The sequence below is a fragment of the Ictidomys tridecemlineatus genome, chromosome 2 (genome assembly GCF_052094955.1).
Source record: "Ictidomys tridecemlineatus isolate mIctTri1 chromosome 2, mIctTri1.hap1, whole genome shotgun sequence".
NCBI lineage: Eukaryota > Metazoa > Chordata > Mammalia > Rodentia > Sciuridae > Ictidomys > Ictidomys tridecemlineatus.
This window is the reverse complement of record NC_135478.1, coordinates 92221716-92243478: the sequence shown is the minus strand read 5'-3', so window position 1 is coordinate 92243478 and position 21763 is coordinate 92221716. Positions and strand designations below refer to the sequence as shown.

The 21763-nt window shown below is 46.8% G+C and overlaps 1 protein-coding gene across 1 annotated transcript; it reads left to right on the top strand.

Moving 5' to 3' along the window:
- Positions 1-8904: 8904 nt before the first annotated feature.
- On the top strand, positions 8905-10898 carry Il31 (interleukin 31). The gene is made up of 3 exons (XM_013360425.2): positions 8905-8920; positions 9081-9241; positions 10515-10898. Exons 1-3 carry the CDS (start codon positions 8905-8907, stop codon positions 10896-10898), a joined length of 561 nt encoding a protein of 186 aa, XP_013215879.2.
- The last annotated feature ends 10865 nt before the right edge of the window (positions 10899-21763 follow it).

Genomic DNA, 21763 nt, shown 5'->3' with positions numbered 1-21763 from the left:
ACTTAGAGTGATATTTTCAAGGTTCATCTGCAATGGACTGCATTTTTTATAGCTAAGTAATATTCCATTGTGCGAATAGACCATATTTTATGTGTTCATTCATCAGTGAATGGATACTTAGGTTGTTCCCACTTTGTGCTATTATGAATAATGCTGCTATGAACACTGGTGTACAAGTTTTAGTGTGAGCATGTTTTCACTTTTGAGTAAATACCAAGAAATAGAATCACTGGGTCATTTGGTAACTATATTTTTAATATTTTGAGGAACTGCCAAACTGTGTTGCGTATCTGCTCCACCATTTTTTTTAAAAAAAATTTGTATTTGTTAATGGATCTTTATTTTATTTATTTATATGTAGTGCTGAGCATCAAACCCAGTGCCTCACATGTGTGAGGCAAGCACTCTACCCACTGAGCCACAACCCCAGCCCATGGGCTGCACCATTTTATATTCACATCAGTAATATGTGAGGGTTCCAATTTTTCCATATTCCCATAGTTTTTATTAGTGTAGCCACCTTAGTAGACATGAAATGGTAGCTCATTGTGATTTTATTTGCACTTCTCTGATGTCTAATGAAAATAAGCATATTTTCATGTACCTCTTTTTGGAGAAGAATCTATTCAAATCCTTTTTCCATTTTTTTTTTTTTAGTTTTTTAATATCTATTTATTTATTTATTTATTTAGTTAGTTAGTTAGTTTTTCAGCAGACACAACATCTTTGTTTGTATGTGGTGCTGAGGATCGAACCCGGGCCGCACGCATGCCAGGTGAGCGTGCTACCGCTTGAGCCACATCCCCAGCCCCTTTTACCATTTTTTAATGAGTTAATTTTCTTTGTATTGTTGATTTGTAAGGGTTCTTCATACATTCTAGGTACTAAGCCCTTATAGATGATTTTACAAATTTTCTCTCATTCTATGAGTAATATTTTCTCTTTCTTTTCTTTTCTCTACCCCCTTTTTGTTTTTTTTCTTGAGACAGTGCCTCACTAAATTGCTGGGGCTGACCTTGAAATTGTGATTCTTCAGCCTCAGCCTTCTGAGCAGCTGGAATTACAATCTCGCACCACACAACTACTGGCTTTCCCCAAACTTTCTTGATAATTGTCCTTTAACCCAAAAGATTTTGTTGCTATTGTTTGTTTTTCACAATGCTAGAATGGAGCCCAAAGCACTCAACCATTGAACTGTACCCACCAGCCCCCACAAAAAAGCTTTTGATTTGATTTTTAATTTTAATCTTCTTTTCAGGGGGGTACTGAGGATTTAACTCAGGGGCACTTTGCCACTGAGCCACATCCTCAGTGCTTTCTATTCTTTCTTATGAGACAGGGCCTTGATAAATTGCCCAGGATGGCCTTGAATTTGGAATCCTCCCTTCTCAGCCTCCAGAGCTGCTGGGATTGCAGGCATGGCCACCACACCCAGATAAATTGTTGATTTTAATGAAGCATAATGTATCTTTTCTTTGACTGCTTTTGTTTTGTTTTTGCCGAAGTCTGGTTGGGCACAAATCACGAGCCACTCAAGCAGGAACAAACTTTATTTCCGAACTCCACCAGCACACTCCCCACACTCCCTGGGTACTCTCCCTAACACCACCCACGCGGCCCCCAGGAACACCACACACCACCCGGAAGTCCCTCCACCGGAACTTCAACCACCAACTCGAACTCTCCAGGAATCCCCGAGAGAGCTCAACCGGAACTCAACGGGAACTCCGCAAGAACTCAAAATAGGTGCCATCCCAACTGGGCTGTGGCTCTCAACATGTTTTCACTCCTAAAGAACTATTCCCTGCTCCACAAAGCTGAGCTGTAAGCATTGTTCATATATCCTGTTCACCAATCCTTTGTTTGATCTGGGATTTGCAAATATTTTTTTTTGAATTTTTTAATATTTAGTTTTTAGTTTTCGGTGGACACAACATCTTTGTTTGTATGTGGTACTGAGGATCGAAACCGGATCTCACGCATGCCAGGCGAGCGCGCTACCGCTTGAGCCACATCCCCAGTTCCTGCAAATATTTTTCTCCCAGGCTAGGCTTGTTTTATCAGTATCTTTTTAAGTTATTTTATTATTTTTATGTTTTTTAATTTAATTTTTTTTGGTAGTTGTAGATGGACAGAATGCTTTTATTTTATTTGCTTTATTTTCATGTGGTGCTGAGGATCGAACCCAGTGCCTCACACATGCTAGGCAAGCACACTGCCACTGAGCCCCAGCCCCAGCCCTATCTTAACAGTGTCTTTAGAGGAGTCAAAAATTTTAATTTTGAGGAATTTTGACTGATTGCCATTTTTCCCCTAATGGCCCTTTGGGACAGCCATCTGTGTGTCTTTTTGACTGTCCTATGGTGGAATGTCTTTACTATTATTAGAAAAAGTTATCCTCAAACTGAGAAATAAGGCAAAAAGATGACCATATGTCCTTTGAAAGAATCAAATAAATATCCAGGTATCCACAGTGATTATAAATACATCAAAATTGGAGAGGGGTTTATGGCTCAGTGGTAGAGCGCTCACTTAGCACGGGTGAGGCCCTGAGTTCGATCCTTAGCACCACATAAAAATAAATAAATAAAGTAAAGGTGTAAAAAACTTTAAATAAATAAATAAATAAACACAGCAACATGAAGGACTGATGGCTCCTGGGATTTTAGTGAAGCAACTGGGGAGGTGTGCAGTCAAGGAAGAGCAAGCTGGGGGGCAGGTCAGAGTCCTGCTGGACTCCCACTTTGGAGCTGCCCACTGGCATCAGATCAAGATGCCAATGGGCATCTACCCAATGGCACATCAGTCATGGGACAGGAGTCAAGGGCTCAAAGAGGGCGACCACACCAGGCCATTTTGCAGTCACAGAAACGATGAGTTGCACAACAGAGTTCATCTGCAAGGCAACTAAGACAGGAGACTCCAGTCTCAAATCCATCTCCCAAAGGATAGGGTTTGGGCACATTTATGGGATAAAGAAGCAGGGTGATTTAAGGTGTGGGGAGAGGTGATCGGAGGTGACGTCATCGTGGGCCACACATGTGGAATCTATCTTCCCTCTTCAAGAGAAGATGGTTCAAAAAATGCAGGCATCAGCGTGGTCTGAGGGACGGGGTTTTCACCTTCTGACCTCCAAAGGTCACTTATTGATCACCTGTGCAGTCCCCAGGGAAGAGTTGGCAGTTTTGATAAAAATGGCCTTCAAATCCCTAAAATGACCTGAGTAACTGTTACCATCCTGACCTGCACATCAGAGGTGTCACATTACAGAGCCCGCGGTGACTAATAACACATCGCTCAGTTGCATGACCTCCAAAATTTGTGATTTGTAAAGTTAACTAAAAGCAAGTCCCAAAAAGCAAGTGAAGCAGATTTGGGGGTCTGAAGTGGTGGTCTGGTGAAGTGGTGCACCTCAAGATGCACAGCAGAAGGGACTCAGCCAGGAATCCACTGCCACCTTCCATCCCACTCTCCCTCCAGCCCTCCTTTCTCTCTTTTCTCCTCTCATGCACGCTCCTTGATGGAATGGCCTGTGCCCACCTTTCCCTCACCACTCTGAATGGCTCCAATTTGGCTTCCACCCCAACAATTTGTTTAACACCCCCCAGAAAGTTCCTGTGACCTCATGTTGCCAGACCTAGTGAATCTCTTCAGGCTTATCTTTTTGACCTCTTCATGGCTTGTGATGAGGCCAACCATTTCCTCTTTCTGGAAAAACCACTTCTTATCTCTTTCCATGACAACATGATTTCTTGTACTTTTGCTCCTGAGAATGCCTTCCAATACTGTTAAATCCTCTTCCTATTCCTGTTCCACTGACCGAGTCTCCACACTCGGCTTCTGTTTCTTGGAATGATATCTCTTGGAGGATTACAGTTTAATCAACCACAACGTATTCATGGCGCCCAAGTTTAAATCTCCATTCCTTCCTTTAAGGCTCCAAATGCAAATGTACAATGTGCCTCTGGGTGTCCTCACTTGAGAGCTCCCTAACACCTCTACCTCACCAGGTCCAAGACTCAGGGGTCACTTTCCTCAAGCCCCAAATGCTTCTTCTCCCAGAGATTCTCTCTTTTTGTAGAACCAATATCCCTCCAGTTGCCCAAACCAGAAACCTGGAAGCCTTCCTCAGTTCCTCCCATCCCACCATCTCCATATCCAGTCAATCATCACCTCTTATGAATTTTACCTCTTGTACGTTTTTCCACTTGATCCACACCTCTTCGTCTTCACTATCACTGCTCCCCTGGCCCAGAGCCTCACCTTTGGGTATGTTGAGTTGGAGGTACAAGTGGGACATTCAGGTGGACAGTTAGACCCAGAATTTGAAGGAGAGAATCATTAAAGTATAGGAAATATAGGTCAGGTGGACACCTTAGAGATACGTCCATAAATGGCTCCGCAGGCCAGTACTGAGTCTCAAATACAGAGAAGGCACTATCAGAGTGTCAGGATAACATTGTACAGAAGGGAAGAGGTAGGGGACTGGGGTGGTAGCTCAGTGGTAGATCACTTGCCTTGCATGTGTGAGGCACTGGGTTCGAATCTCAGCACCACATAAAAATAAATATTGTGTCCTCCTACAACTTTAAAAAAATATATGTTAAAGGGACTGGGATTGTGGCTCAGCAGTAGAGCGTTCCCCTAGCACGGGTGGGACCTGGGTTCCATCCTCAGCACCACATAAAAATAAAGGCATTGTGTTGTGTCCATCTACACCTAAAAAATAAGTGTTTAAATATATATATATATATATATATATATATATATATATATATATATATATATATTTTTTTTTTTTTTTAAAAAGGAGGAGGTAGGTTCTTAAGAAGAAATAAGTGGCTGGGGATGTATCTCAGTGGTAGAGCCCTTGCCTAGTGTGTGGAAGGCACTCACTGAGTTCAATCCTCAAAACCATAAATAAATAAAATAAAGAAGGTTTTCACCTTCTTTGTGTTGGCATTACTACATCCCAGAGAGGGATCATGAAAGGAAAACTGAAAAGAATCTGTAGGGCTGGCCACACAAGACCACCGAGGACTGTGCTCTTTCCCTGTTGCACTAACTGCAAATTAACTGTTTCTGTAGGTCCAAAGTCTGGCACCCTGCAGACAGGGGCTTCCTGGACTCAAATGAAGGTATTGGCTGGGGCTGACTTTCTCATCTAAGGCTCAGGCTCCTCTCCCAAGATCAAAGTTGTTGTCCAAGTTGTTGCTTCCTTTTCACACTTTGCCACATGGCCCCTTCCATTTTTGAGCCAGCAAAATGGCAGCTGAGTCCTTCTCATGCTTGGAATCTCTTGGACTTCCTCTTCTGCCCACCTCTTCCATAAAAAAAAATTTTTTTTAGTTGTAGATGAACACAATACATTTATTTTTAAATTTAATCTTTTGTTTTTTTAGAATTTTATTTTTAATATTTATTTTTTAGTTCTCGGCGGACACAACATCTTTGTTGGTATGTGATGCTGAGGATCGAACCCGGGCCGCACGCACGCCAGGCAAGCGCGCTACCAGCTGAGCCACATCTCCAGCCCTAAATTTAATCTTTTAAAATATTTTTTTTAGTTGTAGATGGACACAATGACCTTTTTATTTATCTATTTTTATGTGGTGCCGAGGATCGAACCCAGGGCCTCACATGTGCTAGGCAAGAGCATCACCATCACAACCCCAGCCCCCACTTTTTTAATCTTAATTATTTTTTTTTGATACTAGGGATTGAACTTAGGGGTGCTTTATCACTGAGGACACCCTGGCCCTTTTTTATTTTTCATACTGAGATCGGGTATCGCTATGCTGCCCAAGCTGGCCTCCAACCTGCGATCCACCTGCCTTGGTCTCCCAAGTTGCTGGGATTATGAGCATGCGCCACCTCATCCATTTTGAGTCATCTCTTTAATTTACTTCCACAACTGCCCATCAGCCAGTCCTGTAACCTCCGTCTCCAGCCTCTCTGCCCTGGGCCAAGCAGGAAAGGCTGGACCTGGCACCTGGAAAGCTGCACAACCTCCTTATTGGTCCACCTGCTTCCATAGTGATTCCCACTCCCCACTCTCCACTCAGTGGCCTGGGTTGGTTGTCTGGTTGGTTTTGTTCTCTCTCTAATTTTAAAATGTACCAGATCCTGTATTTGTCTACCTAAAGCCACCCATTGGAATCTTATTGTTAGGGAGTAGCTAGCAATGAGCAGTGAGATGCAGGCCAGGTCAAGAGTATTCTTTAAATTATTTAGGGCCCTTCTTTTAACTACTTCCAAAGTAGACGAGAGAGCAAAGGGTGATAGTTAATATGTAGAAAATAAACAGAAGCCAAGGAGCTAGTGCGAAGACCCGTCCAGAGAAAAGGATTCCTGGGACTAACTCTTGGCAGGATCCACTGAGGTTGGTGTGGAGCTGGAGCTAGGGATTATGGCTAATGCTGACTCCATTTGCCTGGGAAGGAAAGTACCTTTGGTAGCACAGGTGCACTCAGGTAACTTCTCATCAGTTATGGATCCCAGCGTCTTCGTTAACATGGGATTGACCTGTGAAGCCCCCCTAAATAGGAGGGCCACTGTGACAGTTCTGGAGAGGACCAACCAGGTCAAAAACTCCACCACCTGAGGTGAGTGTAGGAGGAGTGGAAGACCTGATTGGCAAAGAGGGGTCCCCCCGAAGGTTGTCCCCAGTTCTGCTGGTAAACATCAAACAGTAATAAAGCTGGGGATAGCGTTGTCTCCTGTGTTGCTCTCTGCTTGGAGACGACCACTCTCTCCCTTGAGAGTACTTTTTGCTTACGCCTCACTTTTCTTTGACTTTTTTTTTTTACCTCACTTTCATTTCTAACAAAGTTCTCTTGCATGAATTTTGGTGTCTGACTTCAAATCTTCTTTCATCGGAACACAAGAACTGAGGTGTAGAGTTTCAGGTCCCTGCTTTCCTGTGACATCATCCCACTTGGAAGAAAACCCAAGTTCTTTATCATGGCCACGAGGCCCTCATGACCCGGCCTCTGCCCACCTCTCTCACACTCCGGCGACCACAACCTTCTCCCTGCTCTTGGGAGCACATTCCGCAGCCCCTCTGCCTTCCCCAGATCTTTCCCTGATAGGTTCTTCTTACCTTTCAGGTCTCAGTTTAAATGTCATGTTCTCAAGGAGACTTCTTCTGACCCCCGCTCTTAAAGTATCTCACCCATTATTCATTAACCAATCATGTAGTTTTATTTTTATAGCTTTTATTACCTGGGTGCTTTCTTGTTTCTTTGTTAAATTTTTTTTTTTTTTTTGGATTTGGTATTGAACTCAGGGGCACTGGACCACTGAGCCCCATCCCCAGCCCTATTTTGTATTTTATTTAGAGACAGGATCTCACTGAGTTGCTTAGCACCTTGCTTTTGCTGAGGCTGACTTTGAACTTGTGATCCTCCTGTCTCAGCCTCCTGAGCCGCTGGGATTACAGGTATGTGCCACCTCGCCTGGCTTCTTTGTTAATTTTTTTTTTTTTTGAGAGCGAGAGAGAGAGAGAGAGAGAATTTTTTAATATTTATTTTTTAGTTTTCGGTGGACATAATATCTTTATTTTATTTTTATGTGGTGCTAAGGATCGAACCCAGCACCCCGCGCATGCCCAGCAACTTCGCTACCGCTTGAGCCACATCCCCAGCCCCTGTTAATTTTTTTAAAAATATTTTTTTGGGCTGGGAATGTGGCTCAAGCAGTAGCGCGCTCGCCTGGCATGCGTGTGGCCCGGGTTCGATCCTCTGCACCACATACCAACAAAGATGTTGTGTCCGCCAAGAACTGAAAAAATAAATATTAAAAAAAAATTTTAAAAAAATATATATTTTTTTGTAGTTGTAGATGAACAGCATACCTTTATTTTATTTATTTTTATGTGGTGCTGAGGATTGAACCCAGTGCCTCACACATATCAGGCAAGTGCTCTACCACGGAGCCACAACCCCAGACCTTTTTGTTAATTTTTTAATTCTTGTCCCTACCCCACCCCAGTGCCAGATCTTTGAGGACAGGATCTTGTCCAACTTGTTTGCTGCCGTTCCTACGACCCTAGAAGAGGACTTGTTCAAAGTTGGCACTCAAGGGGCTGGGGTTGTGGCTCAGTAGTAGAGCCCTCACCTCACACGTGCAAGATCCTGGGTTCAATTCTCAGCACCACATAAAAATAAATAAATAAATAAATAAAGGTAATATATATATTTATCTACCACTAAAAAATAACATTTAAAAAAAAAGTTAGCACTCAAAGCAGGTATAAATGATTTCAGTGGCTCTTGATCCTGGGTTCTGGTTCTAGGGCCTGGGATTGCAAGGTACAGCTGAGAGTCCAGGGATATCCAAGGCCTTTGACTCACGGTACCCGCAGTGGTTATGAGGGCCAACCCCGCACACGGCCTGGGCACGCTTCAGAAATTCCCAAAGATAACACAGTCCACAGATCTCCCCCACCAGCTCCGAGCCTACGCACCCTCCACCTGATCTCCCCAGAAAATCCCCCTGGGCACTGACCCTCAATCCCCGTAAGTCACTTGTTCCTTGGTGGTTGTGCCTGTCAACTCTGGGCTTCAGAATTTCCTCTAGTCAAATCAAACAGCTCTTTCCAAGAAGAAAAGGCCGAGTGGCGGGCGCCTTCCTGTGCTGGGTGCTGGTGACTCTCTGCGTCAGGCCTCCGGCTGCCGTGAGGGTAACCTCAGCATTTCCTTCCAGCCCCACTTTCACCCAGCCCGGGCTGGCAGAATTTTGAAAGTATTTTCTGGAGAAAAGCTGAGCAATGGTTTTGCCATGGGCGGGACATCGATTACTCCTCTTCCTCACTTGGACCCTTTATATATCTCCTGGGGGCCATGCCAAGCACATCTGGCTCCAGAGGTCATTGCCAAGGCCAGCTGCGCCTCCTCTCTCACCATGATCTCTGTCACAGGTACCTCACGCTGACTCTCGGGCATGGTCTTGTCTCCCTCAGGGAGGAAGCTTCTGGAAAGAAGGGCTCCACCAGCGGGTTGTTCCACCTGGTTTCTGTGACTGAGGACAGGTGGGCAGAGGGTTTGCTCTGTGTGCCTCACAGCTTCTTCTTTCTCCAGGACCCACGAAGCCTGCACTGATGCTGCTGTGCTGTGTGTCAGCCTGGACGTCCATCCACACGTTCCCCACTGACAGGCCCATCGATGGGCCAACAGCATGTGAAGTGCAGCTGATCCTCAAGAATTTGGATAACCTGTCGACACAGCTTTTGCAAGACTATGTAAGTGCCCTAGAGATTTCTTTTCCAAAGCACTTATTTAAAAAGCCTTCTGTTGCCCCCAGAAGCAGCTGCTCTTTCCAGATCTGATCTAGCTGTGGGTATCCCAGGAAGGGACAGGGAAGAAGGAGATGAGCTAAGGAGGAATGTTTAAGACAGTGAACTGCAGTGGGGAAGGAGGCAAGGTCGGCCAGAGTCACAACCTCAGTGGTTTCCAGCCGGGTGTGTGTTCACGCGCCTCTCTATCTCAAGCCTGCTGGGTTCACGGTACTATTATCTGAGTTCTCCTGCCTGAGCACATCCTCAGAGATGGGCCATCTTGCATGCAGGAACCTTCTGAGCAGCCAAAGTCCATCAGGGCTGCAGAGGACGTCCCAGCCAATGCAGGGCGTTGATAGTGGTTTCTGAGGGTCTCTTCCATCAGAGAAGGGTGGCCGTGAGCAGATGAGGGTCTGCGTGCATGCTGCTCTCTCTGCCTAGTGACTGTAGAACCTGACCCCGGCAGTGGAGTGGGAGACTAAATAAATGTGAATACTACTGGGTTTTCTTGGGTTGCCTTCAAGGCAGGGCCTCTTAGATAACTTTGATTAAACAAATAAATACCAGAGCTTGGAACAATCATGAGACCAGTCTTCTTCTTCTTCCCCTCACTGGCATTTAAACCCTAGGCTTGGCTTTTTAAGATACAGAGGCAGAGGTGCTGGGGGTGATGAGGTCTCTTAGTCATTCCATTTAACCTGAAAGCCTTAGTCCTTAGGAAGGGGCAAGGGACAGGGGGTGGCCCTGAGTCCTCAGTTTGCTTCTGAAAATTCTCCCTAGTTTCTTGGGGGCTTTTTTAAAGCAAGCATAAAACCATCCTCTACCAGCCAGAGACATCAAAGTGGCTTTCACACAGGGGGACAAGAGCAGGGAGCTAGTGTGGAAATGCAGATTTGCTCTTAGTCTCCATCCCTGGAGCCCCCAAGCTGACCTCAGCTACATGGGGCCGAGGGGACAGGATGGAGCAGTGGTTATAAACACAGGCTTGGAACTGTGGCCTTGGGAATGCTGGGTCTGCCGCTGGATCCTGGGCCAGCTCCGTAAACCAACAGAGGCCTAGTTTCCTCTGGAAATGGGGTTGGCGCTGGCCACAGCCTCAGAGGGTGGTCGCAGCAGTTGGACAGGGTGCCCACCAGGTCCGTCGCAGGGGAAGCTCCCGCCGATGAGCTGTCAGCATCTCTGGGTGACCCTGCACAGCCAGTGCTCATGCCCGCCCGTTTCTCCCCGCTTCCTACAGAGGAAGAAGGAGCCTGACATGCCAGACAGCCAAGCCTGGGTAATCCAGAAGTACCCGCTGCCATGCTTCACCCCCGGGCCCCAAGCCTCGCACAACATCTCGGTCATCCAGGCATATCTGAGGAAGACCACTGCGGACGGGACGGACAGGACGGACGGAATGGACGGGACGGTCGCTGACGTTCTTGAACAGCTCGACAAGCTCAAAGACGACAGCACTCCTGAGGCCCTGGCCACCACGCCCACGTCCTCTGGGGATGCCTACGAGGGGAAGAGCTTCATCCTGGCTGTCCTCCAGCAGTTCTCGAGCTGCATGGCCGCGACTCGGGAAGCATTTACAAAAAGCCTGCCCAAGGAGGGTCACAGGTGCTCCCTCATGGAGTAAAGGAGGACCCCGAGGAGCCTTGGGCCAGTCCTGGGGGTGCTGAGACTGAAATGTCTGAATTGACTTGAAAGAGATTCTGTGACTGTTATGTCCTTGTTATTCGTCTTGGTATTTATGGAATTATTTTTTTTTAATATGTGAGAGCTGGAGAGGCCAGCTCTGTTAATTTATTGATATTTATTGTACTGAGGAGCCCTCAGACTCTATTTAATAAATTATATTGAATTTTTCTCATGGGCATCTGCTTTGGATTTGGTGAGGGGGTTGAAATCAATGGGTGGGAATCGGGTTGGTGGTGGCATGGCTGAGGGAGGACAGGGACCTTCTGTAAATAGCTAGTACTTCTTGCACCACGGTTTCCCCACACAGGACAGACTCCATAATAAGTGCCAGCCATAGCTATGGGGTTTTGTTTATTTGTTTTTCGGTGCTGGAGATTGAACCCAGGGTGCTCGAACACGGAGATTTTTTTTTTTTATTCCCTGCAATTTTAAATTTTAAATTTTGAGAAAGGGCCTTGCACGTTGCTAAGCCTGGTCTTGGACTTGTGATCCTCCTGCCTCAGCCTCCCAAGTTGCATGCACCACAGCACCCAGCTCCATTTTTATTTATGCTTAAAACATTTTTGATGAGTGTTTATGGAGCATTTCTTTATGTCAGGTCATGCAAATGTCATCACTGTCCTTTTTGTATAGGTGGGGAAACTGAGGCAGGATGTCGTTTGGTCACTTGGGCAAGGCCATGCAGTTGTTAAGTGGTTGAAACAAGATTCCAGCTTGAGCTGTGGTGCTCTACCCGACCTCTGTCCCTCTCTGGGCGGTGACTGGGTCTCAGAGGTGCCGACTGCTGTGCCTGGCACAAAGCAGTCTCTCAGTGGCTGCTGCACCTTCCCCCATGGATTCCCAGGGCCTCTGCATCTGCAAAGACCTGGGACTTCCTCACACCAGGCCTTGAATAAAATGTGTGACCAGAATATTAAGTGTCTTGGGGATCCTGTGGCCAATGGTTCTCATGTGTGGTCTGTGGACCTGCGGCAGCAGTGGCCTTTGGCACTGCATTAGAAATACAAATCTGGGGGCTGGGGCTGGGGCTGGGGCTCAGTAGAGCACTTGCCTCGCATGTGTGAGGCACTGGGTTTGATCCTCAGCACCACATAAAAAAAAATAAATAAAATAAAGGTATTGTGTTCACCTATAACTAGAAAAAGAAAAGAAATACAAATCCTTGACTTGCGCACTGGCTCAGATAGTAGGTCACTGGAGCCAGCACTCTGGTTGTGAGTGTGCACGCGTGTGCGTGAGTGTGTGTGCATTCGTGCATGTGAGTCTGGGGGCCCAATGCACATGCTCTTGCACATGCCGGGCAAGCACTCTACTGCAGAGCCACATCCCCAGCCCAGCAGTCTGGGTTCTCGAGAGCCCTGCAGGGCATCCCAATGTGCTCTCAGCTGAGAAGCACAGATGTGAGCCACCTGCACCTTCAACAGTCCTCATCTTAACTATGGGGAACCCGTGGCCCAGAGAGAAGGCCCGCACAAACCAGGCAGAAGGGGGTCGCAGGAAGACTGGCCCAGGCAGCTGCGTGTTGGACCGCTCATTCCTGCTCATGCGTGTCTCTGATCCAATCCCACACCTGGCTTGTGAGCCCCCCCGATGACTCAGTCTCCAGTGACAATGTTTGGGTTGTCCTTCCAAGAACTCCCCCATGGTGGCCTTCAGTTACCCTTTTTGACTCTCCTGTATCAGAATACCTTCACTGTTATTTTAAAAAGTTATCCAAAACTTGGAAACAGGCAAAAAGATCACTAGGGGGCTGGGGTTGTGGCTCAGAGGTAGAGCACTGGTCTAGCATGTGCGAGGTCCTGGGTTCGATCCTCAGCACCTCATAAAAATAAATAAAATAAAGGCACTGTGTCCAACTACAACTAAAAAATAAATATTTTTAAAAAGACCACTGTAAATCTTTCAAAGAGCAAATGAGCCACGAGCCCATCAGGATATAAATAATTGACTAGGAAAGTAAGTGAGGGAAGGGGTCAAAGTTTCCTTAGAGAACGACTAAATTATAAACAGAGAAGGGAAGAGTGAAGCAGAAATCATCACAGTATCTTGGCATTTATGGTCCCCAGCAGGATCCTCGGAACGATGCTGAAATGGGTGAAACTTTAAAGACAAACAGGAAATTTTCACGATGTGGAAGTATCTCCCCTAGCGGTAAAATCATGGTAGTGGTTTTAACGAATAAATATCTACATATTTTAGGCTCCTCCTCCAGGACCAGGAGCTCAACTGTCAACTGTCACTCCCTCCTAACCCCAGCAGGCTTGGGAGATGATGCTTCTCTCTCTCTCTCTCTCTCTCTCTCTCTCTCTCTCTCTCTCTCTCTCTCTCTCCCTCTCTCTCTCTGTGTGTGTTTGTGTGTGTGTGTGGTACTGGAAATTGAACCCAGAACACTCTACCACTCTACTATGTCCCCAGCCCTTTTTTATTTTTTTTTTATTTTGAGATAGGGTCTTGCTAAGTTGCTGAGTCTGGCCTTGAACTTGCGATCCTCCTGCCTCAGCCTCTTGAGTCACTGGGATTCAGCTGTGCATCAATGTGTCTGGCTTGGGGGCTGCTTCTCAAGAACAGAACCCAGGCAGGAAACAGCAAGGTGACAGGGAGACCTGGCACTGCCCCCAGGAAGCCATCCAGCTGGCTGTCACCAGTCCCACTGGTGCTGGCCTCTCTGACATGGCCTGGTGACAGCCTTGCTCTCTGCGGTCTTCTTTTTTCTTCCAAAAGTTAAATAAAACCTTGCCCACACTATGTTTTGATAGTCTGAGACGCCTTTTGGTGGCTAGCAAAGCCTACTTCCTGCTAGAGAAGCTGACAATAGGAGAGATTTGCCTTCCCAGCCTCCCTGAGGCTAGCTAGGGTGTGGGCTTGTGACCATGACAATACTGGCAGACTTTAAGTCCTGAGTCAGTGACCTGAACCCGCAGGGATGGTGGAAATTAATTCTTGCAAGGAGAGGTGTCAAACGCACAGAAGTCCAGGCTCAGGAGCAGCAGGGGCCAGCGCTTAGTGGCTGCTTATGCCTCTGTTGGGGACAGGTCCCCAGGGAGCAATGGCCTCATAGCAGCTCTGCGGCCACCTTGATCTCCACCAGCTCTGCTGGAATCAGTCAGGACAGGTGGATTGGTGGACTGACCCGGGTTTCTGGCAAACCTGGCAGCAGGCTCAGTCTCTCTCCTGCTACTGAAAACCCACAGCTCTGGAAATGACTCAGCCCCGGGGCTCCAGTCCTTTGCTGCAGCCTTCTGATTAAAACCACCTCAGCTCTTGCTGGGAGAGGAAACCCTGTGATGTTCTGATTTCTCCTCTCCAGCTCCCAGCTTGGTCCCAGGTTCTCTGATGAAGGGGCCTGCCGCTGAACACTCTCCCTGTCCTCCGGATGGAGCATCTCAAACTTTCCTCTGGGGTGCAAGGCCAGCTGGGGGGAGCCTGGGGGCAGTCACCAGGCTCCACATCCAGAAGGACCCCAAAGTATTTTAATCTCTGTTTCTGCCACCATCTCAAAATTCCTACCATTTTTCAAACAAAGTAGACAGCTGGGTCCTGTTGGAGTATTTGGGTAAAATGTAGATTCCTGGGTTTTACAACCAGAGGTTCTGATTTAGTAGGTCTGGGCAGGTCCCTGGAATCTGTCCTTTACACAGCTTTATTGACATGCAAATTACATACTAGAAATGTCACTCATTTTATTTGTTTGTTGGTACCAGGAATTGAAATGGGGACACTCAACCACTGAGCCACATCCCCAGACCTATTTTGTATTTTTTTAGAGACAGGGTCTCCCTGAGTTGCCTAGTGCCTTGCATTTTGCTGAGGCTGGCTTTGAACTCACGATCCTCTTGCTTCAGCCTCCTGAGCCACTGGGATTACAGGTGTTGTGTCACTGCACCTGGCAAAGTCACTCATTTTCAGTGTACAGTTTGGTTTTTGTGCACAATAGTGCTTCAGCCAATGACAGGGTATCTATGTCAGTGATCTAATAAGATTATGCTGGAGCAGCTGGGTGCGGTGGCACATGCCTGTAATCCCAGCGACTCGGGAGGCTGAGGCAGGACGACCCGTAATTTCAAAGTTAGCTTCAGCCACTTAGCGAAGCTCTAAGCAAATTGTGAGACTCTGTCTCAAAATAAAAAATAAAAAGGCCTGGAGATTTGGCTCAGTGGTTAAGCGTCCCTGGGTTTAATCCCTAGTACCAAAAAAAAAAAAAAAAGATACTGCTAGAGCTGAGAAATTCCTGATGTGTCAGCGTAGCCATCATAATGTCGTGGTGCAGCACCTGACTCACCTGTATGAGATGACGCTGGGGCAAACAAATTGCACTGCCAGTCATACAACAGCATGCAGCACAGCTCCATAGAGCTGGGAGCAGCTTGGTGGTGGAGAATTTGCCTAGCATGCACAAGGCCTTGGTTTCCGGCCCCAGCACCTACCCCCCCAAAAGGTACAGTACATACAAGTAGGTTCAGTATATAATACTTGAAATTGATAATACATGGCTATGTTACTGGCTTATGTACTTAATGTATGTGTTCATCAGCTTTTTGCTGCTGTGACAAAACACCTGAGGTAATCAACTTAAAAAGAGGAAAGGTTTATTTTGGTTCATGGTTCCAGAGGTTTCAGTGTCTAAGGTCACTGGGCCCCATTGCTTTGGGGCCCGTGTTGGAGGAGACCCATCCCCCTCATGGCAGCTGAGAAGCAAAGAGAGGAAGAGGAAGAAGCTGAGGTCCCAATAATCCCCTTATGGACACACCCCGATGACCTCGCTGCCTTCCCAATAGCATCACAGGTGGGAGCAAGTACCTCTAACCCATGAGCCTGGGGGACAGTCCAAGTTCAAACTATAGCATTATCTTCCACTTTCATCATTATTTCAGGGTGCACTCTTCTACTTGTTAAAGAAAAAAAGTGCCTGCACCCCAGCACCCCTTTCAGTCCAGCAGCACCCCTCTCACCCACCCGCTCCAGCCTAGCCAAGCGCCCGACCTGCACCCTCTTGGTTTAAATCAGTACAACACAAGGACTGGTGGTCACCTGGCGACACGCTTCTCAGTGGGTGGCGGTGTCCTTAAGTGACAAATGACTGTATACTTGCAGTCAACCATCACCATTCTGGAACATCTGTATCAGCCCCGGAAGAACCCGGCCCCTCCGCCCAGCCGCTGCCAACCGCCAGCTCCCAGTGCCCGAGACGTGCCTGTTCCGGACTTTAGCATCAATGAAATCACAGGCCACGTGATCTTTTGCACACGGTTCTTTTCACTTAGCGTCACCTTCGCTAGGTTCGCCCACCATGCAACAGGTCTCAGGATGTGCGTGCTGCTTCTTGGGCTCCTGAGATGGTCAACTAGTGTGGTGACATCTGCCGTGATGCTCACTCTGCCCACAGATTCTCAGAAACAAGAAAGATTTACAGGGAGGAGATTACAGTAGAAATTTGCCTTTAGATTGAGACCATCTCCCCCGGCTCTGTGCAAGGGGGGAAAACATCCAATTTCTGTTTGCAAAGCAGCAACAGGGGACAGAGCCAACCCCAGCTGGTCCGTGTGACAAACCCTAAGCTACCTGGAACTCAGCAAGCACAAACTCAAATAACTAGAATTTTGGGGGGGTAATAATTATCTGCTCAAATCTAGAAAGAAGAAAAAAACACAAGCAGATCTTAATATTTGTTGACAAATTTAACATTATATCTCACAGGACAACTTCCAAAACCATCCAAAAGAATAACTTTTTTTTTTTGAGAGAGAGAGAGAGAGAGAGAGAGAGAGAGAATTTTTTAATATTTATTTTTTAGTTTTCAGTGGACACAACATCTTCATTTTATTTGTATGTGGTGCTGAGGATCGAACCCAGCGCCCCGCACATGCCAGGCGAGTGAGCTGCTGCTTGAGCCACATCCCGAGCCCCCAAATAATGACTTTTAAAGGTCCAGGGCCACCAGGCATGGTGGCTCACAACTGTAATCCCAGCAACTCAGGAAGGTGAGGTAAGAGGACGGCAAGTTTGAGACCAGCCTCAGCAATTTCGTGAGACCCTGTCTTAAAGGATAAAAAAGGCAGAGGATGCAGCTCAGTGATTTAGCACTCCTGGGTTCAAACCCTAGCATCAAAAAAAAAATTTTTTTTAATTTTAAAAAATCAGTGTTAATAAATCACAGAGAAAAGGAAAAGAACCTACCAGGGATCACAGAAAAGAAAAAGTAATATAATCATCTGATTTATGTGTTTATCTCAGGAGGAATTCTCTAAGGTTGACTAAAAGCTTAGGCATGTCAAATTATAAAGGAAACATAGAAGAAGAGGTAATGTCACTATAGGGAATCCTGCCAGGTACAGGGGCACACGCCTGTAATCCCAGCTGTTTGGGAGGCTGAGGCAGGAGGATCACAAGTTCAAGGGCAGCCTCAGCAATTTAGCAAGGCCCTAAGCAACTTAGACCCTGTCTCTAAATAAAATATATTTTTAAAAAGGGCTGGGGATGTGGCTTAGCGGTTGAGTGCTCCTGGATTCTATCCCCGGTACCAAAAATAAATAAATAAGTAAAGGTAGGGAAAAGTTGTGGTTTTTGTTTTGTTTTATTTTGACATTTGTCCTGCTAGGTTGCCCAGGCTGACCTCGAACACCTGGGCTCAAGCCAGCCTCCTGCCTCAGCCTCCCAGGCACCTGGGAATACAGGTGGGCGCCATCAGGCTCAGCAAGAAGGGGATTTTTAAAACAATGTCATTTTCTTATTCTGGAGAATTAAGAGATGAGAGTAAAAGTAGAAAGGAAATAGAAGAGGCCATCAGATAAGGAGAGAGGAGAAGGGAAGGGGAGGGAAGAGGAGAGAAGAGAAAGAAAAGCTTAAATGTAAAACCCAGAAATCAAATAGCCAGTAAATGTGAAACTGCTCAGCCCCACAAGTGCCCAGGAAGATAGCAGGGGCAGCCTTCTGCCGGTGACAGTGACGACAGCTGAGGCCTTGCAAGTGATCAGGCTGGAGATGAGGCTGGTGAGAAAGCCCCGCTCAGCCACTTCCGGAGACAGCATCCTCTCACGGAGGGTTCGGCCCCCCAGGAGCATCTTCCCAAGCAGGCCAGGGGGCCTGGACGACAGGCAGACACCACAGGTCTGCCACCATAGCCCACCGTGGCGTTAAGAGTTGCATCCGAGTCTATCCAAAAAAGTGATGTGACCTGTTTGTCCAGGTCTTCATGCCAGAGATTTTCTAGCAATAAAACCAGTGAGGACCAGAGGGAGGGCAGGGAGCTGTGTCCTTGTTGATGGAGAGAGGATCAGCCACTGCGCCTCGGCCTGGGCCATCCTAGGAGGGTTGAGCAGGGCCCTGGGAGAATCCTCAAGCCAAGCCAAAGTCAGCCCTGTCTCCCAGGAATGAGCCCCCCCCCCAGGTGCCTGTCACAGGTCACTGGCTGGGGGGAAGCTGATGGGACCTCTGTCAGCTATACTTCCCAAAGTGGGGCCTGAGAGGCACGCTTCCTTCCACGACTACCATGCAACCCAAGTGACTAAAACCAAGGCCACATGGGGACTTACTCTCCTGTCTCCACAATGGCATGAGGTGGCCCTCCAAGGCCATTTTCTCAAAGAATTACCAAATGGCACAGTAAAATACCTCAAGTAGAGGGATGGAGACTAACACCGGTTCAGAAAAGTTTATTGAAGGATCGCTCCCACGCAGTTAAAAAAGCACGTGTTGCGTATGCGTCCCTCTGTCTGAGTGAACATATTTATCTCACTGATGGACAGAAAGCAAGATTGAAAAATAGGACCTTTGGGGAGGGGAATAGTGTTCTTTATATTTCTATATTTCCTGAGATTTCTTATAATTAGTATGTATCATTTTAGAAGTTAGTAAAATAAACATGACTTCAAATTTTAAGAAGAAGTAGGGGTTGGGGCTGGGGCTCCATGGTAGAGCACTTGCCTATCACGTGGGAGGCCCAGATCCCATCCTCAGCACCACTTACAAAGGTTAATAAATAAAATAAAGGTATTGTGTCCATCGACAACTAAATAATGATAATAATGAAATAGCAGTTGGAGAAAAGAAGATGAAAAATGGAGAGTTGGAGAGTTCTGCAAGGGTCAGCAGAGGTCAAACGCTTTGGCTTGCCACCAGAGCAGTGGGGTGGACCCTGCGTTTCTTCTCACTGATCTGAGATTAGCCGAGGGTCCATTGTGCCCTGCTCTCCAGATCCAGGGCTTGAATGGCACAAAAAGTCGCCCCTTAGTGGACATGCTTCCTTGCACAACCAGTTTCTTGGTACACAAAGGCAGCATCGCTTTTCCCAGACCTTTAAGTCTTTAAGGGACTATCCAAATGACAATTCTTTGTAACGACAAGGAACAAAATGACAATCATGAGGCTCCCCAAAACCTCAATTTACACAGGGTGCCATTGTGCACACCGGTAACCCTGGTGACTCAGGAGACTGGGGCAGGAGGATGGCAAGTTCCACATCAGCCCGGACAACTTGGCAGGACCCTGTCTCAAAACAAAGAATAAAAAAGGGCTGGGATGTAGCTCAGTGTGAAAGGCCCTGGGTTCAGTCCCCAGTATAGGAAAGAAAAGAAAGAAAAAGAAAAGACAAATATCCCAACTTAATTGATTTACTCACTTGGCGTCCCCAGATACATTCTCTCTCTTAGTGTTAGTGCTAAGAGCGGATCTTCTTGGGTTTCAGTTTCTGGTTCTCTACTTACTAACTATGCTGTAACTTTAGACAAATTAGCTCATCTCTGTGAAGAATACAATCTGGGGGGTGGGGGGCGGGCAAGATGAAGCACGTCTGTAGTCCCAGCTTCTCAGGAGGCTGAGGCAGGAGGATCGCAAGTTCAAAGCCAGCCTCAGCAATTTAGTGAGGGCCTAAGAAACTTAGCAGGATGCTGTCTCTAAATAAAATATAAACAAGGGCTGGGGATGTGGCTCGAGTACCCCTGTGTTCAATCCCTGGTACCAATGTGTGTGTGTGTGTGTGTGTGAACAGAGTCAACACCAGCTTTTTCCAGAACACCTTCTCACCCTGTGAGCAGCCATTTCCCTGTTTCATCTGCCTAGTCTCCTGTTCTGTACATCCACAGCAGAGAACCCCCCAGATGTGGCCTTGGTGCCTGGATTCTTCCCTGATGTGAGAAACACGCTCACCTCTCCAAACCCAAAGAGTGGACTGAGACCCAAGGTACAGAGCCAGCGAGGCTTTTCCTGCCGGTGACCGGGTGTCTGGGTAAGTGACACACCTAGAGCCTTTTCGATCACCATTCTGTCCCCTCTGGGTTCCTCATGGCTGAGGACTGTGGGGCGGGAGTGTCCCCAGGGCCTGGGTTTTACTGTCTGGGACCGGATTCTTCTGATCTCCCTGGACGGCCAGCATGTCAGGTCTGTCTGTTGCCAGGCTGCCCCTCCCCCACCTCCTGACTGTCAGGGGCTGTGACTCTGGTGTTAACTGCTCCCAACTTTCCACCCTGTCGTCCCTCCTGCCGCTTTTCCTACACTCCAGTTTTACACTGAAGGCTAAATACTGTACTCTAAGTGACCCTCTGGACTTCCTCTCCCCACACCTTAGCACACTGTTTTCCAGATTCATCCACGAAGTGGCATGGGTCAGAACTTGATTACTTTTCTTTTTCTTTCTTTCTTTCTTTCTTTTTTTTTTTTTTTTTGTAGTGCTGGAGATGGACCTGAGGACCTTGCATATGCTGGGCAAATGACTTGATTCCTTTTCATGGCTGAATAACATTCCTCAACACAGATAAATTTAATTCGATTTATCCATTTGTCAGTATAAGGGCATTTGGGTCATTCCTGCATCTGGCTGTTAGGAATGAAGCTGCCGTGACATATTTCCACACGACGTGGTAGAGTCCCTGGTTTCATTTTGTTTTGGCACTGGGGATTGAACCCAGGGGTGCTGAGCTTCATCTCCAACCCTTTTTATTTTATCTTGAAACAGGGTCTTACTAAGTTGCCCAGGTTGGCCTTGAACTTGGGATCCTCCTTTCTCAGCCTCCTGAGTCACTGAGATTAAAGGTGGGAAGCTCCCTGCTTCCACTTCTCTGGGGCATGTACCTAGGACTGCAGTAGCTCAGTCATATGGCAATTCTCTTTGACTTTTAAATGAACAACTTAGTTATTTTCCAGAGAGGCTGCACCCTTTTGTTCCCACTGGCCACAAGTGTTCAATAGCTTGAGATTCTTGACAACACTTAGTTCCTTTCTTTCTTTTTTTTTTTAAACACTTTTTTAGTTGTTGATAGATCTTTATTTATTTATATGTGGTGCTGAGAACCGAACCCAGTGCCTCACACATGCCAGGCAAGTGTCCCAGCCTCACCTAGTTTGTTTGTTTGTTTGTTTCTTTCTTTCTTTCTTTTTGGTTTTGGGGATTGAACTCAGAGAAACTCGATCACTGAGCCACATCCCAGCCCTATTTTATATTTTACTTAGAGACAGGGTCTCACTGAGTTGCTTAACACTTCTCTGTTGCTGAGGCTGGCTTTGAACTTATGATCTTCCTGTCTCAACCTCCCAAGCCGCTAGGATTACAGGTGTGAGCCACCATACCTGGCTTATTTCTTTATTTGTAATACTCGGGATGGAACCCAGAGGACTGTACCATTGAGCTACATCCCCACCCTTTTTATTTTTTGTTTTGAGACAGGGTCTTGCTAAGTTACTGAGGCTGGCCTTGAACTTTCGATCCCCCTGCCTCAGCTTCCTGGATATTACAGGTGTGTACCACCATGCCTAGATGTTTTTGGTTTTTAATTATAGCCACCATAAAAATGTGTGCAGCAAATAAACAGGTGA